The sequence below is a fragment of the Tiliqua scincoides genome, chromosome 2 (assembly GCF_035046505.1).
Source record: "Tiliqua scincoides isolate rTilSci1 chromosome 2, rTilSci1.hap2, whole genome shotgun sequence".
NCBI lineage: Eukaryota > Metazoa > Chordata > Lepidosauria > Squamata > Scincidae > Tiliqua > Tiliqua scincoides.
Window position 1 is genome coordinate 152,003,937 of NC_089822.1, and position 16,078 is coordinate 152,020,014.

A 16,078-nucleotide genomic window follows, 5' to 3' on the forward strand; every position below is an offset into this window, starting at 1 on the left:
ATGCAATGACGTCATCATCACTGCAATTACTTCTGCACAGTCTCCTTCTTTGCCCCTTTGAAAAAGAAAACAAGTAGTAAGAAGGTGGCCTAGGTTCTGAAGGAGCACCTCTGCTAAGTGGCACAAAAAGCTCCATTGGAACTGTTTCATGCCACTGGAAGCGGTGCCTAGCAAGTGAGTGGAAGTTGTGCTCATCTCCTGGCACCACTTCCAGTGCCACAAAAAAGCTTCAACTGAGTCTTTCGCACCGCTTAGCGGTGATACGAAAAGTTCCATTGGACCGAGAAGCAGTGCATGCCTCCTCCAAAATCAGAGGAGATTACCACTGCTTCCAGCTGGCTACTCAGCCATTCTGAGGGCTGCCTTCTCCTCCCCTTTAAAGAAAGGGGAGAACAAGAGGGTGACCCTCAGTTTGGCATAGAATCATGCCAACAGTGGCTGTGAGAGCGCAGCTACTATTAGTGTGGTTCCCAACCTTGCTGATAAAACTGGTGGTGGAGGAGCAGGTCACAGGGATGTCAGCCAAGTGCCCAAGCGCCAGTGTCATTTGCCCCCATTGCCCCCCAGGTATAGCACTGCTCATACTAACATCTTATTGGTTCCCCACTGTGTCATAATCACACCTCATTGGCTCTCAGAACAATAAGTCTCATTGGTCAGTTCTGAGTTAAGAAAATCCACTTTTTGTTACATAATTCAATTATGTTTTCTTTTTCTGGTTATTTGGCTATAAGCTTTGATGGAATACAGACATTTCAGCTTGTTTTGTTTCATTGCATTCTGCATTAAATTACGCATCAAATGATATATGACATGATAGCATTATTTAAAATTACCAAGATTTTCACAATTATGGCCAATAATGGTATCACACACCCCTGTGTGTGTCACCTGGTATGGTCTGCCCCCTCCCTGCCCCCAGTGATGTCACTGCTATGTGCCATGGAATCTGTTTCCATTAGGTTTTTGTGCTTAGTTCTGGAACCAGCATTTGAATTATTCCTAGTTTTCTTTCAACTGAATAGCCTTGTCTGAGTTCCTTGCAGGTTGATAAGGTGTGGACATTATTTCTTCAGGTGCCTTCTCTTTTACAATGAAAGCACACAGCAGACAGGAGCATATCTGGATTTTGACTTGGTAGCCATGGCAACCAACTTGCATTTGTTTAGGGACACAGACCTCTGGCTTCTGAATGCAGTGAAATTTGATCCTTTGTCATGAAAGCCCTCCACATTTTGCTTTTTTTTTTTTTTTTGCCTCTGCAGTATAAGTTGTATGAAACTTAAATCTTGCTTCATCTCAATTCTATTTATAAATGGTACAAATGAATTTGTAAGGCTTACTAACAGCAGTACAGTCTGGTCTTCCACAGGAAGACAAGGTGATACAAAACCATTGGGCCACTGCCCCAAGAAAGATGGAAAGAAGTGGAGCACAACATGCCCCACTGTTACATATGAGGATTATAGAGCCATATCAGAATGATTAAAGTAGACCAGTGGTTTTCAAACTGTGAGCCACAGCTCCATGGGGAGCCACAGAAACCTGCCAGGGGAATCCTCAAGAAAAACCTGCTGTCCTATACAACGTATAGGATTGTAGCCTTAATGGGAAGCCACGCCCAATGGCCCAGTAGGTCAAGGGAGCTACCAGTTGAAAAAGTTTGGAAACCACTGGAGAAGACTGTTGTCCTAGTACCAAAGCCTGATAGTGTTGATTTCTGGCAAGTAACTCAGGGTGAAATTCTAACCAACTTTCCAGCACTGGCATAGCTGTGCCAGTGGAGCATGTGCTGTATCCTGCAGTTGGGGGGCAGTTACGCAGACCTCCTCAAGGTATGGCAATGTTTGTTCCCTTACCTTGAAGCTGCATTGCCCTTATGTCAGTACGGGAAAATGGGTTAGGACTGCACCTTCAGATAGCTAAGTTCAATGCATATCCTACATCCCAAACAGATGTACAATGGGCCCTCACTTTACAATGGGTTCACTTTACAATTAAATAACTTTACAAACAAGGTCCACTATACAATGTTAGGGCAGTCCAACTTTTAATAGCAAGGGGGCAGCATGACTCCAGCATCACCCCCCTCCCCCCAGTGAGCAGGCATGGAAGCAATTGGCAATGACATGATAATGTCACTACCAATTGGATTCTGAGCCTCCAAAGCAGGTGGAAGAGGAGGAGGAAGAGGAGGCGATGGATGCAGCAGGGCTTTTTGATCACCCTACCACGCTGTACCAGCTTCTCCAGAGAAGGAGAAGCTGGAACAGTTCAGCAGGGAGACTGAAAAGCTGCTGGAACAGGAGGAAGTGGAAGGTGGTGGGAGCAGTGTGGCTTTTTGAGGCACTGCATGTGGCCTGTGTGCCTTGTGTTGAACCACCCTGCAATGTTATTCATTTTATGATGGTCTCATGACTGCCATCAACAGGATCTCATGAGTGATAGACAGTAGTAGGCAACCTTCAGTCTCAAAAGACTATGGTATCGCGCTCTGAATGGTGGTTCTGGAACAGCGTCTAGTGTGGCTGAAAAGGCCAATTTGGGAGTGACAATCCCTTCCACAATGGGAGCAAGTGCAGTCTGTCCCTGGTCTGTCTCCCTGGCTATGGGCCTTCCTTCTTTGCCTCTTTGCCTCAGACTGTTGGCCTAGTGTCTCTTCGAACTGGGAAAGGCCATGCTGCACAGCCTGCCTCCAAGCAGGCAGCTCAGAGGCCAGGGTTTCCCACTTCTTGAGGTCCACTCCTAAGGCCTTCAGATCCCTCTTGCAGATGTCCTTGTATCGCAGCTGTGGTCTACCTGTAGGGCGCTTTCCTTGCACAAGTTCTCCATAGAGGAGATCCTTTGGGATCCGGCCATCATCCATTCTCACGACATGACCGAGCCAACGCAGGCGTCTCTGTTTCAGCAGTGCATACATGCTAGGGATTCCAGCACGTTCCAGGACTGTGTTGTTTGGAACTTTGTCCTGCCAGGTGATGCCGAGAATGCGTCGGAGGCAGCGCATGTGGAAAGCGTTCAGTTTCCTCTCCTGTTGTGAGTGAAGAGTCCATGACTCGCTGCAGTACAGAAGTGTACTCAGGACGCAAGCTCTGTAGACCTGGATCTTGGTATGTTCCATCAGCTTCTTGTTGGACCAGACTCTCTTTGTGAGTCTGGAAAACGTGGTAGCTGCTTTACCGATGCGTTTGTTTAGCTCGGTATCGAGAGAAAGAGTGTCGGAGATCGTTGAGCCAAGGTACACAAAGTCACGGACAACCTCCAGTTCATCAGTGATGCAAATGCAACCATTTGGTAGCATCTCAACCAACTGCAGTGTTTAACAGAATGACTGCATTTATGGAAGGAAAGATATAGCCAATGCTGATGTAAATGCAAGCCTTTTAGATAGAATTTCAGCTGCAAGCTGCATTTTTAGCCAGGTTAATAATACACACAATTCTCTGTGTGTATTGAGAGAAGCAGCCTTGTAATTTTGAGGCATGGTGACCTTTGACCCTAGACCTGGATAGCCCAGTAGAGTATAAGCAGAGTACTAAGAAATAGTTTAAATGCGCAATATAAGAGAGCTGCTTGATTTTTAGAAACAAATGCTTAAATAGCTTAAAGGCTACACTGCTACAGCATAAAGGAAAAAAGGAGTTTTATTTAAACATCATAGTTAGTCTCACAGAACAGGGGCAAGCTGCTTGAAGAAAAATTATTTTTAGAAGCTGTAAGTTTGCTAGAAGTTACACACATTAGAGTTTAGAAGGGAGTAGGGCAACAAGGGAGGTAAGACTCCTTCTTAGCAGGCGGACAGGGCTGGCCAAGGTTAACGCCATGTTAGGTGCCAAGACTCACTTGTTATTCCTCTAAGTTTACCAAAAAAGGGAAAAACATATATGGATATATAGTCTTTGCTTTAAAAGTGTAACCAACATATATGGAACATGTAATAGTGGTAGAAGTAAGTCTTAAACAAACAAAATGCTTGATTTTAGAACTTTAAGAAAAACTAGACAAAGAGTTTAACATTGCAAATATCCTTATCAGTTGGCAGGCTGAAATAGGGTTTTAGCTAGCTGGACACAGACACCTGCAGTTTAGGAAAAGAATACATTTAATGAGATAAGCAAGAACCTTCTTGAGAAAGCCCCTGTTTGAGTTGCGACTGAAATGGAGAACATGTAATGTGTTTAAAGGTAAAAGAGAAAAGGATTTCTTAAGATAAATCCTATATACAGTGAGAGTTTGGCTTGCTTTATGTTAAAATATATAAAAGAGGTCACTTATATACACCACTATACCACTTAATAGGTAATTAGTCACAATAGTTACAATAAGAATTAAGGCATAGAGTAAAAATTGTAAAAAGAAGTTTAATAGTCTCTGGTTCACACAGGTTTGCAGAGGGCCCACAGGGAATATACTAAACCCAGAAGAAAAGATGCAGAAGAGATAAGATGAGTGGCACTAGTAAGGCCATCCTAATTGGAAGGGTTTGAAAGGAATATATGTCAATAAATAGGTTAGAAGTTCTGCCAAATTAAGGTCTTCACACCCATCTTTAAGTGTTTGTGTGTTCTCTTTAATGAGGATAGTATGAAAACCTATTTTCAAAAAGAGGTCCCTAGTTAGATTGATAAATGTGAGTGTCAGTGCTGGATGGAATAACGTTACAGAGAACCCTACTGGTTTTGGAAACTTTTGGAAATTGTGTAATTTTGGCAAAGTTTTGAGATGAAACCCCTCCTGTATGTAAATGAGAGCCAGCCAATGGTTTTGCTCACTTGTTGCCCACCTATTTTCCATCTTGTATGTAAATGGTATCTTATCTGCATACTATTAAGAATTAGCCCCATTTATGATGTCAAACTTTCAGCGAATGAGAAGTCTAGATTTTCAGGCAAAGGATTGTGCGGTTTAAAAGTTAAGAACCAGTGTTCAGACAGGGTCCATACTCTGGACATGAGTCCCGTGAACCAATTGTATACAATTCAATAAAAGCCTGTGAACCTTCATCCCTGTGTACCGAGTCATTCTGAGTTGCTTATTTGAGTGGCTGATTGGCCTCGCAACAATTTGAGTTTTATAATTACAACATTGTGTAAACTGATAACCATAACCCCTACAGAGCGCAGTGGGCACCTTTTAAATAATTTTTAGGGGGGAAATAACTTAGGGCCCAAACCTATCCAGTTTTTCAGTGGTGGTGCAGCCATGCGAATGGGGTGTGCACTGCATCCTGTGGTGGGGAGGCAGTCACAGAGGCCTCCTCAAGGTATGGAAACATTTGTTCCCTTACCTAGGGGCTGCATTGCAGCTGCACCGATGCTGGAAAATTGAATAGGATTGGGCCCTGAGTCCTGTGGCAGAAACTTCAACTTCCAAGGTCTGGGAATGAATTATCAAAAAGAAAAATGCATTACTGCATTCACATTACAATATTTTCACAATACAGTGGTGTCTCCGGAATGAATTGCCATTGTAAAGTGAGGGTCCACTATATTGATAAGACTCGTTGAGAAAAGAATGATTCCTCACAGTGCTTGTTCTAATGAAAGATATTGGTAAAACTTCTTGCAGTTGGAAGATAGAAAAAAGATGGCCTTTGCAACTCCTCAAGGACTATTTCAATTAATAACAGTGCCCTTCAGATTGAAACTTTAAGATTGGATCTTGAGCCTCTGTCTGGCTATTTCATTCACACACATTAACAATATATTTGGGCTCAGCACCACTTGAGAAGACTATTTATTGCATCTATGGGCCATGCTTGGTGCCTTTCAGGATGCTGGCCTTCAAGTTACCAAGTTGCATAGGGCAGTGTTTCTCAATCTGTGGGTCGGGACCCACTAGGTGGGTCATGAACCAATTTCAAGTGGGTCCCCATTCATCTCAATATTTTATTTTTAATATGTTAGACTTGATGCTACCATTGTATGCAACTGCATTTGAGGAAATGTTACAGATCTGTTCTTTTAAAAGGCTTCTTTGTATATGCTTGTAGTAAATGTAGTAAATGATAGTAAATGGGACTTACTCCTGGATAAGTGTGGGTAGGATTGCAGCCTAGGATTGTTACAAATTTTACTGCTTGATGATGTCGCATCCAGTCATGACATCACTTCCAGTGGGTCCTGTTAGATTCGTATTCTAAAAAGTGAGTCCCAGTGCTAAAAGTTTGAGAACCACTGGTATAGGGAAATAGGAACTATAGACAGGTAAAGAAGAATCTGGTAAAGAAGAGCTCTGTAAAGCCAAAGCAATAAGACGTAATCATACTATGTACTTGTGATGAAAGAGGAGTCATGTGAGGAGCATGAATGGAGGGTGAGGCACAGGTGCAGTACCTGACAGTTAGCAACAGTCCTCCTACCCTTTACCTCTCCTAATGGTTTTGAGGCTCTCCTGCCACCACGGAAGTTGGGGGGAAATCCAGACAGAATTAGGCCACCTTGTAAACTTCTCCCCCTGATCAGTAAAGGAGTTTTGAAAATCTGGAAGATTCCCCCACCTGCACAAAGCCCAAAACAATAAGTAACAAGGACTGTCCAATTGCAAAAGTGTCACAACCCTCTTTCTTATGTACTAAGACCAGGCAGGTAATCCAGAACATTTTTTAAAAGGAGCTTATTAAAAGCAGTAGATAAACAAGGCAAAATAAAAGAAATAGAGAGGAAGTTGCAGAAGATCAAAAAGGAAAAGTTTATCAAATAGGACTGATCAAGACAGTCAAATGGTAAAAGAAAGCACAAAGCTTCAAAGGCAAACTGAAAATAAAATGATGTCCTGGATGGAAGAAACCTGGATATTACTCATCCTTAGCTAATTACATTGCCTGGGAGGAAAAGAGAGAGAGTCTGGGTCCTGCACTCCTTCATGGAATGGGTGAACTCTGTCATTGATACATTAATATGGTGCATCAAACAAACAAATCAGAAGCAACAACCAAGATAAATCCTGTGAGTACCCTTAAAAACCTAGGTTTGCTGATGATATTTTAGTTCACGGGTGCTCAATAGGTGGATTGCGATCTACCGGTAGATCGCGAGGCAAAATAAGTAGATCGCTGAGTGCCGACGCCCCCCCTTCAGGTGCCTCTGGGAGGAAACGCCGGGAGTAAGACCCATTGTACTCAATGGGGCTTACTCCCAGGTAAGTGTGGCTAGGATTGCAGCCTCACAGCCTAATCCTAGGCATGTCTACTCAGGAGTAAGTCCTGTTATACTCAGTGGGGCTCAAGGTACACCAACATACAATGTACACATAAATGTTATATGTTATGATGGCGCGAAGATTGTAAAAAAAACTCTGGTAGATCTCCAGGCCTTGCTGGGTTTCAAAGTAGCTCTAGAGCCAAAAAAGTGTGAGCACCCCTGTTTTAGTTGATTGGAGAAGTGAGGGTCATAGGAGCCTGCTATTCCACCCCTTTATTTAGCCAGCTGGGATTGGCTGCCTAATCAATAAACAGATACCAATTGTAGCAGGAGAGTTAGCCAGCTCCCTGTCTCTGGGGAAGCCCAGTCACAAAGACAGCAAATGTGTTATGTGAAAATCCCGTTTCCTTTTAAGTTGTGATTTTATATCTAGTTATGTTATCATGGACTAAAATATCATACAGGCCAAGCAAACAAGCCCAATTTCCAAAAACCCTGGTAAAAGTCACAAGTTTACACAAACTCCAGCTCTCCATGCACACAGCAACAAAGACTTTAGCAGCAAAGTCTAAAGGGCAAATTGTTGTCTCAAACACTGTAAACCGTTGCTTAAGTGTTTCCTATTGTTGTCTATTGTGTAAGTTTCCCTAGTCAGGGAAGCTAGCCATTTGACCCATTTGAATTCTGCTGCTAATAGACATCATGTCTCCAAATTCCCAGAAGGGGCGACAGAAAGCAAGCTACCCCCCCCCCCAGGAGGCCAGTCATGGCTGATACCCAGTCATCCTTTTCTTGCATGCTCCAGGTGTCCCACTGTGTGTAGTGAGCATGCGCATCCAGGAGGCCACATCTGGGTCATTCACATCCAGCTTCCAGGTCAGCAAAAAAGCCTTTTAAGAGAGAACTTCGCCACATGTGCTCTCTCTCTGGCTGCCTCCAAGGCAGAGGTCCTCCATAGGACTCTTCCCCCCCTCCTAACCAACTGCTCCTCAGGACAGGTAACTATATCTTGTGTCTGGAATCTTTTCCCTTCTTCCCCCCCTTTTTTCTCCCCTTCTCTCCCCATCTTAGTTAGCAACTGGGTTAGGCAGATCAGGGACCCCTAAAATCCTTCCCTACAACCTATCCTTTTCTGATTCCTTCTCGGATGCACCAAATACACAGCACATGCAACCACCATAAAGCTAGGTACACAGGATCCAAATAGTAGGAACCAAGAAACATATACCGTATTTTTCGCTCCATAAGACGCACCTGACCATAAGACGCACCTAGTTTTTAGAGGAGGAAAACAGGAAAAAAATATTCTGAACCAAACAGTGTAATAAAATATTTAATAAACTATAACAGAATAACATTTGAACCATGTAAAGTGAACAGCAGTCAACAGTGGCATTAAGAACCATTATCACTGTCATTAACAAATGGAGAGACTTAAAGGTTTGAGTACTCTAGTTTTCTGGAAACCCCAAGAACTCATCGCTAGAGTCAGAATTTATGAAGCTCACAAAAGCAGGTGCACACAAATAGGGGATCACATTATCTTTCTGCTACAATGATGTTCTGCCAAATTCCAATCCACTGGGCCTCGTGCCCGCTTAAGGCTGATCAGTCCCCCTTGTGCAACTCACCAGTGCAGCAAGCAAAAGTGAGTCCAGTTCCAGTCCACAGATGCCAAGTAAATCAGTCCCATCAATCAGAGTTGCCAAATCAGAGTCCAGAGCCAATAAGCCAAATTACAGTCCAAGGTCAGGTTCCAGGTAGGTTAGTCAAATCCATCAGGGTATCCAAGTCCAGTCACAATCCACAGTCAGATTCCAAATTCAATAAACCCAGTCAGTCTCCTCTCCTACCTCCAACCTGCACTCCTTCAAAACCCACAAACCCTTTCTGCCTCAGGTACTCCTTATATCCCTGAGGGCCCTATTGCCTTCCAGTGGCTGCAGCTGTGCAGCACACTCTGCTGGATGCCCAGGCCTTACCCTTAAAGGGGCCACTGCTGACACCACATCTACCTCCTCGACAGTTCTTCCGTGATTCCAATACAAATGAACAAGTGCAAAGTCCAACCACAACTTGAATTCTCAAGACACAACAAACCTCTGGATTTATGGTGATACCTGGGGCTTGTGCAATAAGCAAACACTGGCATTCTGACCAAGGAGACAGTTTTTTCTTTGTGATGGGGGGGGGCTTACATTCAGATGCTGGATGAGGTGAGTGAAAGTGCCCTTCCCCTGCTGTGTGAGTGTGTGTGTGTGGGGGGGGGAGCAGAGCATCTGTGTGTGTAAGAGAAGAGGGCAGCCTGTGTGTGAGAGAGAGGGGGGAAAGTGTTTGTGTTGCAGAGACGTTGTGATGCTCCAGGCTTGGGGTGGGGGGAAAGAGAGGCTGTGATGCTCCAGGCTTGGGGGGGGGGAAGCAAGAGTCTGTGATGCTCCAGGCTTGGGGGGGGGGAGAGAGAACCTGTGATGCTCCAGGCTTGGGGGGGGCGAAGAGTCTGTGATGCTCTAGGCTTGGGGGGGGAAGCAAGAGTCTGTGATGCTCCAGGCTTGGGGGGGGGAAGAGAGAAGCTGTGATGCTCTAGGCTTGGGGGGGGAAAGAGAGAAGCTGTGATGCTCTAGGCTTGGGGGGGGGGAGCAAGAGTCTGTGATGCTCCAGGCTTGGGGGGGGGGAAGAGAGAAGCTGTGATGCTCCAGGCTTGGGGGGGGGAAAGAGAGAAGCTGTGATGCTCCAGGCTTGGGGGGGAGAGAGAGAGGCTGTGATGCTCCAGGCTTGGGGGGGGAGAGAGAGAGAGGCTGTGATGCTCCAGGCTTGGGGAGAGAGAAAGAGAGAGAGAGAGGCTGTGATGCTCCAGGCTTTGGGGGGGGGGAGAGAGAGGCTGTGATGCTCCAGGCTTTGGAGGGGGGGAGAGAGAGGCTGTGATGCTCCAGGCTTGGGGGGGGGAGAGAGAGAGAGAGGCTGTGATGCTCCAGGCTTTGGGGGGGGGAGAGAGAGGCTGTGATGCTCCAGGCTTGGGGGGGGAAGAGAGAAGCTGTGATGCTCCAGGCTTGGGGGGGAGAGAGAGAGGCTGTGATGCTCCAGGCTTGGGGAGGGAGAGAGAGAGAGGCTGTGATGCTCCAGGCTTGGGGAGAGAGAGAGAGAGAGAGAGAGGCTGTGATGCTCCAGGCTTTGGGGGGGGGAGAGAGAGAGGCTGTGATGCTCCAGGCTTGGGGGGGGAGAGAGAGAGAGGCTGTGATGCTCCAGGCTTTGGAGGGGGGGAGAGAGAGAGGCTGTGATGCTCCAGGCTTTGGGGGGGGAGAGAGAGAGGCTGTGATGCTCCAGGCTTTGGGGGGGGGAGAGAGAGAGGCTGTGATGCTCCAGGCTTTGGGGGGGGGAGAGAGAGAGGCTGTGATGCTCCAGGCTTTGGAGGGGGGGAGAGAGAGGCTGTGATGCTCCAGGCTTGGGGGGGGGAGAGAGAGAGAGGCTGTGATGCTCCAGGCTTTGGGGGGGGGAGAGAGAGGCTGTGATGCTCCAGGCTTGGGGGGGGAAGAGAGAAGCTGTGATGCTCCAGGCTTTGGAGGGGGGAGAGAGAGTCTGTGATGCTCCAGGTTTGGGGGGCAGAAGAGAGAGGCTGTGATGCTCCAGGCTTGGGGGGGGAGAAAGAGGCTTTCCTGGGAGTAAGCCCCCTGACTCTAATGGGACTTACTTCAGAGTAGGCATGCACAGGATTGGGCAGCGAGACTGCCACCCCACCCACGCTTTCCTGGGAGTGAGCCCCACTGATTCTGAGACTTACTTCTGAGTAGACACGCAGGCCTGGGCGCCCTCCAGTGTTGCCACAGTCCGCACCGGCACGGAGGGAAGGCAGGAGCCCCCCAGCCAGCTCAGCCTCTGACTGCCTGGGGAAGCAGAGCAGAGCAAGCGGGCAGGGGGCGGGGCCAGGGCGGAGGTTTTTGTTTTTTTTTTAGTATTCGCTCCATAAGACGCACACACTTTCCCCCCCACTTTTTGGGGCGGAAAAAGTGCGTCTTATGGAGCGAAAAATACGGTACTTACCATTTTCCATGTGCATTATGTATACCTATGTGTTTTTGCAATAAAAATATAATCCTATTGAAAGTTATCTTTCTCCCAGTCTCTTTTCAAGCTAAAAAGGAATTTCTTTGCATTACGCTGTCTTGTTATCTAGCCTGTGATCCTGAAGTTTCCAAAAGGGTAATATAATAATTCCCCTTAAATCATAACAGCCCTTTTTGGTAACAAATGCACATCAGATCTGTCTCTTATCTTATGTGGCCCTTTTATAATGGTGATGAATTCAAAACAGGGTTTATTGCAAAGTGATGTCCCAGCCATTTTTATTGTGCTGGGACATCACCGAAGTTTCAGGGGGTGGTGATGGTGGTTTAGAAAGGTCCAAAAATAGGCAATAGTGAGATAAAACAAGGATTGTTGTCGTACTGGCCAAGTTCCTGCGTCCCTGGGACAAGAAGCACCTCTGTTTATTTTTTAGCCTGCTATTATAACTACTTCATACCAGATTATGCAACAAAGACCAGTTGGTTGACAAACTATTCAGAGTAGGCCCACATGACCTGCTCCTTCAGGAATCTTCATGCAATGAAGCCTTTAATGCCATCAAGGAAGTCCTTTTTATCCATTCCAGTCCTCCTTAGCTCCAACTTTCAGCAATTGTCTAAGTTACAGACAGATGCCTCAGTAACTAGCCTGGGGGCCATCTTACCCCAAGAATGGAAGGGGCAGCCTATGCATCAGCCATAAACCGCAGTCTCTGGAACAGAAGTATTTCATGGGAGAACGGGAGGCATTAGCTGTTAAATGAGTCATCTCAGTCCTTCAACATTACCTGTCCAACAATCCTTTCATCCTGGTTACAAGCCATGCCCTGTTGCAATGGCTGCATCAAATGAAAGACTATAATACCTGAATCCTAGGATGGTATCTCTTCTCTCTTTCAAGTTGACTGTGTACCATTGCAAGGGCACTCCCCATGGCAATGCCAACAACTTGTCATGACTGTTGTACAAGGAGGCTGGCAGTGGCTCAGACTTGTCTCTAGTTAGGGTCATGAGTCTGGGATCCTCAGGCTGCATAGTGATGCAGGGGCAATGATCCCTATCAGCCGCAAGTTCAATCCAGCAGTCCCAAGTCAGGAGAGGAAAGCATAGGTGACATTGAGTAGTGGAGCCAGAGGAGGGGCAGAGCTGCACAGCTCTGAAACTTGCAGTGTAAGCTGCCTCCCCCTCTCATTCTTGGTGCCTGTTTGGGGGCGAAAGCAATGTGGGGGAGACTCCTCTCCTCCTTGGAATGGCCCTGGTGTTGCTTTTGCTCCTCAGAATGACCCCAAGAGCAGGGGGAGGGGGAAGCTTACATGGTGAGTTTTGGAGCTATGAGGTACTTATAGCTCCATCCCCTAGCTCTGCTACTGGCAACATCACTGAGGCTGCGGTGGGCATCCCTGCCTTAACATTGACTTGACAATGGAGCCACCACTTTGGGAAGCTATGCAGACGTCCTTGCCTGTTGGGGACAGCCTCCCAGAGGCTTGCTGTGATGAGGGGGCAGGCAGAGAGAGTGGAGGAGGATACAAGCTGGGTGTATGGGGAGATGCCAGCTGAGAGAGCTGATTGAGCAGAAGAAAAATGGGTGCTGTATAGAAGGCACTGCCTTCTCAAGTAGAGGCCACAAGGGAAGAACACAGGACACAATGGGACTCTTGCAAAGAGACCACACAGGCATTAGGGTATCTGGAGTCCCAAGACTCCCACACTACCCCTTGAGCATATTCAGGATAGAAGTCCCCTAAACTGGCTGTGATGAAGCATAATGCACAGCCTACCTAATTAGCTCCTCAGAGACAATGTATGCTAGGAAATGCAGCTCAGCAGAGTTAAGGTTGGGATTCTGGAGTGCCTGTCAGGACTTTGAAAGGAGATTCCAAAATACAGCACATGATACTTTTGACTTTGATGAGAAGGAGACAGTCTCTTTGGTTCTCATCTCCCTCTCAGAGACTCTAGAGTGGGGGTTGAGAACAAGATGGAACACAATTGAAACAAGATGTTGGGCAGATGTCCTGCCATGTTGCCAACAACCAAAATGTCTTTCTGTTGCAATGAGATTCCACCTGGCACAGCAAAGGTTTTAGGACTGAATTATGGCACTGAAAACTATTTCCAAGAGGGCTTAATTTGAGCCAGGGCTCAATGGAATGTAACCCTGGAAATTGTTTGCAGTGCTGCAACTCAAGCCTCACGCATGTGAAATAATAATAAATAAGAAAGTGCCTTTGGGCATGTGCAGAGGTTTTCTGCTGCAATAACATCTGAGCAACTGGGAATAGAAGACTGATGAAATGTGAATTGATATGGAGTTTCAGAGGGAAAAATTTAAATCTGATTCATCACTGATGCCAGAGCTCACGTTTGCCATACAAATAATTCTCATTCTCTGACCTGGAAGTTCTTCTCTCTAATCCACTCATGAAGATTGGATTTGTCTGTGTTTCCTGAATTTCTGAAATTTGAAACATTGGTATTATGAAGCATCTTCTTTTTCCCAAGGAGCATGGGGTATGTAAATTTCTTGCAGCTTTGTGTCAAAAAAGGAACTGGAGACAAAGAGTCAATGTCAACCTCCTTTCCTCTTTTCTGAAAAAGACAACTCATGATGGCAACGGGTTCACTGCTTGCAGGGACTGTCTACATCAGTGTTTCTCAACATTTGTCCACCGCCTTACCACTTCACATGGTCCACCTATATGAAGCACCACCAGAAGTGATGACATCATTACCAGCTACTTCTGGGTTGGGAGGCCAGATGCAACATGACAAACACCAGTAAGAGGCTCAGGGTAGACAGGATGGCTTTTTTAAGTAATGCCAGGTGGAAGGAGTCCAGGGGGTCCAGCACGTACCACCAGACTCACCTCAAGTACCCATACCACAGGTTGAGAAACACTAGTCTACATCCTTCCCCAGATGATCTCCAGTATGAATGTTCCACTTCAGAACATTCTCTGGAGTGCTTGTTAGCACTGCCATCTTGCCATCCAGGCTACACCTTTAGTGGCATTTAACACTGAGCATCCCTGTCTGAGGACCCAATCCAATCCAACTTCCCAGCTCAAATGTAGCCACAATGCAGCCCCATCATAAGGGAACACATGTTCTCATACCTTAACCCCAGTGACTGCTCCTCAATCACTGGATGCAGCCCACACCCCACTGGTACAACTGCACCAACACTGGAAAATTGGATAGGAATGGGCCCTTAGGACCTAATCCTATCCATGTCTACTTAGAAGTAAGTCTCATTATAGTCAACGGGCTTACTCCCAAGAAAGTGTGGATAGGTTAGGACTGTAGCCATGGATGGGCAGCAGATTGTCTTCTGATGTTAGGGCTGCTAGAGAGCGTTTTCAACCAGTGTGCAGTGGCACAGCGGTGTGCTGTGGATTGTCTGCAGGTGTGCTGTGGGACTTTGGGGGAGGATCATGTGTTAGTAGCGCCACTGGAGGATGCAAGCCCCTGATGTCAGTGCGGTGTGGCTTGTCAATGGTCAAAAAACGATGGTGTGCCTTGACAATTTTAGTGCTTTGTCAGTGTGTCGTGGCTGGAAAAGATTGAAAATCACTCTAGACGGAGAGCTACCAAGGCAAGCCTGCAGGAGAGGGCATCGCAAGCGTGCTGATGTGACTGGCTGGGGAGGAGGCACTATGAAAGAAGAAGCGAGCGAGGGGAGCCCTGGCGGGGGGCGCGACCTCCTTTAGTCACAGCAAGCCCCAGTTGTGATCAAACAAACCAGCCCTTTCGCTGCGTGGCTCAGTTCCAGTGGCTGAGCGGAGAGCCTCAGGCTGCAATCCTAGCCACGGTTTCCTGGGAGGAAGCCCCATTGACACTAATGGGGCTTACTTCTGAGTAGACATGCACAGGATTGGGCTCCGGGCTGCAAACCTAGCCACGCTTTCCTGGGAGGAAGCCCCACTGACGAGAACGGGACTTACTTCCGAGTAGACACGCCTAGGATTGGGCTCTCCGCCTCCCCCGGAGGAGGGCGGGAGCTGTCAAGCGCAGGCTGCAGAGAGAGAGCCTGGCCGGGGCCAGAGGCGCGCCAGCCAGAGCGCTGACGACGGGAGCAGGCGAGCCGCCCGCCTGGCCCAGCGCCACGAGGAGGAGGGGCAGCGAGTCCCCAGAGCCCATTAAAAAGCCAGGCTGAGCAGAAGGCAGGAGAAGAAAACACCTCCATAGAAGGAAGGCGGCGGCAGCAGCAGCAGCAGCAGCAGCAGCAGCAGCAGCAGCAGCGAGCGCCAGCTTTGGGGCTCCTCCTGCAGCCCCCCCTGAGCGAGCGGGAGCCACACCGCCCGTCAAGCTTTTGGGGTTGCTTGCCTGCGTGCCTGAGCCCCGCGAGCCCCCTCCCCGGGACCACCGCAGACGCAGAGCCCGGCAGAGAGAGCGCGCGCGCCCGCCGGCCCGCGCGCGCGTGCCTGAATGAGGCGGCCAGAGCCGTGAGCAAGGAATCTCGCCCGCCCGCCCGCCTGCCTGCCTGCCCCTCCTTCTCTCCCGCCCGCCCGCCTGCTTGCCTGCCTGCCTTCTGCAAGATGAGTGCTGCGCTCCCGAGCCTCCTGGCCTCGCTGGCCGTGCTGCTTCTGGGAAGGATGGACCGCCTGGCCGACGCCTGCAGCTGCTCCCCGGTGCATCCGCAACAGGCGTTTTGCAATGCAGATGTAGGTAAGAAAAGGACGGCCCCCCTCCCTCTGTGGCTCCCCACCCCGCAGCGCTCTGCCTCGCCCGGGGAAGGGGGGGCGGCTTGTCCTCCCTCCCGCTGCAAACTCACTTGTGAGCAGCCAACCCCCCCTCCCCCCTGCCTCTTCTTCATCCGGCTGGAAAAGAGCCTGGGTGGGAGAGTGGCAGGGAAGGGGGATGTTGATCCCTCTC

At 47.9% G+C, this 16,078-nt stretch overlaps 1 protein-coding gene across 1 annotated transcript in view; it reads left to right on the plus strand.

Annotated features, from left to right (window-relative positions):
* The first annotated feature begins 15,246 nt into the window (after positions 1-15,246).
* The window catches only part of TIMP2 (TIMP metallopeptidase inhibitor 2), a 34,592-nt gene continuing 33,760 nt past the window's right edge, over positions 15,247-16,078 (plus strand). Inside the window, exon 1 of the mRNA XM_066617238.1 lies at positions 15,247-15,871. Within this exon, the coding sequence (XP_066473335.1) occupies positions 15,742-15,871 (130 nt within the window). The 5' untranslated portion in view covers positions 15,247-15,741. The remainder of the gene's footprint in view (positions 15,872-16,078) is intronic.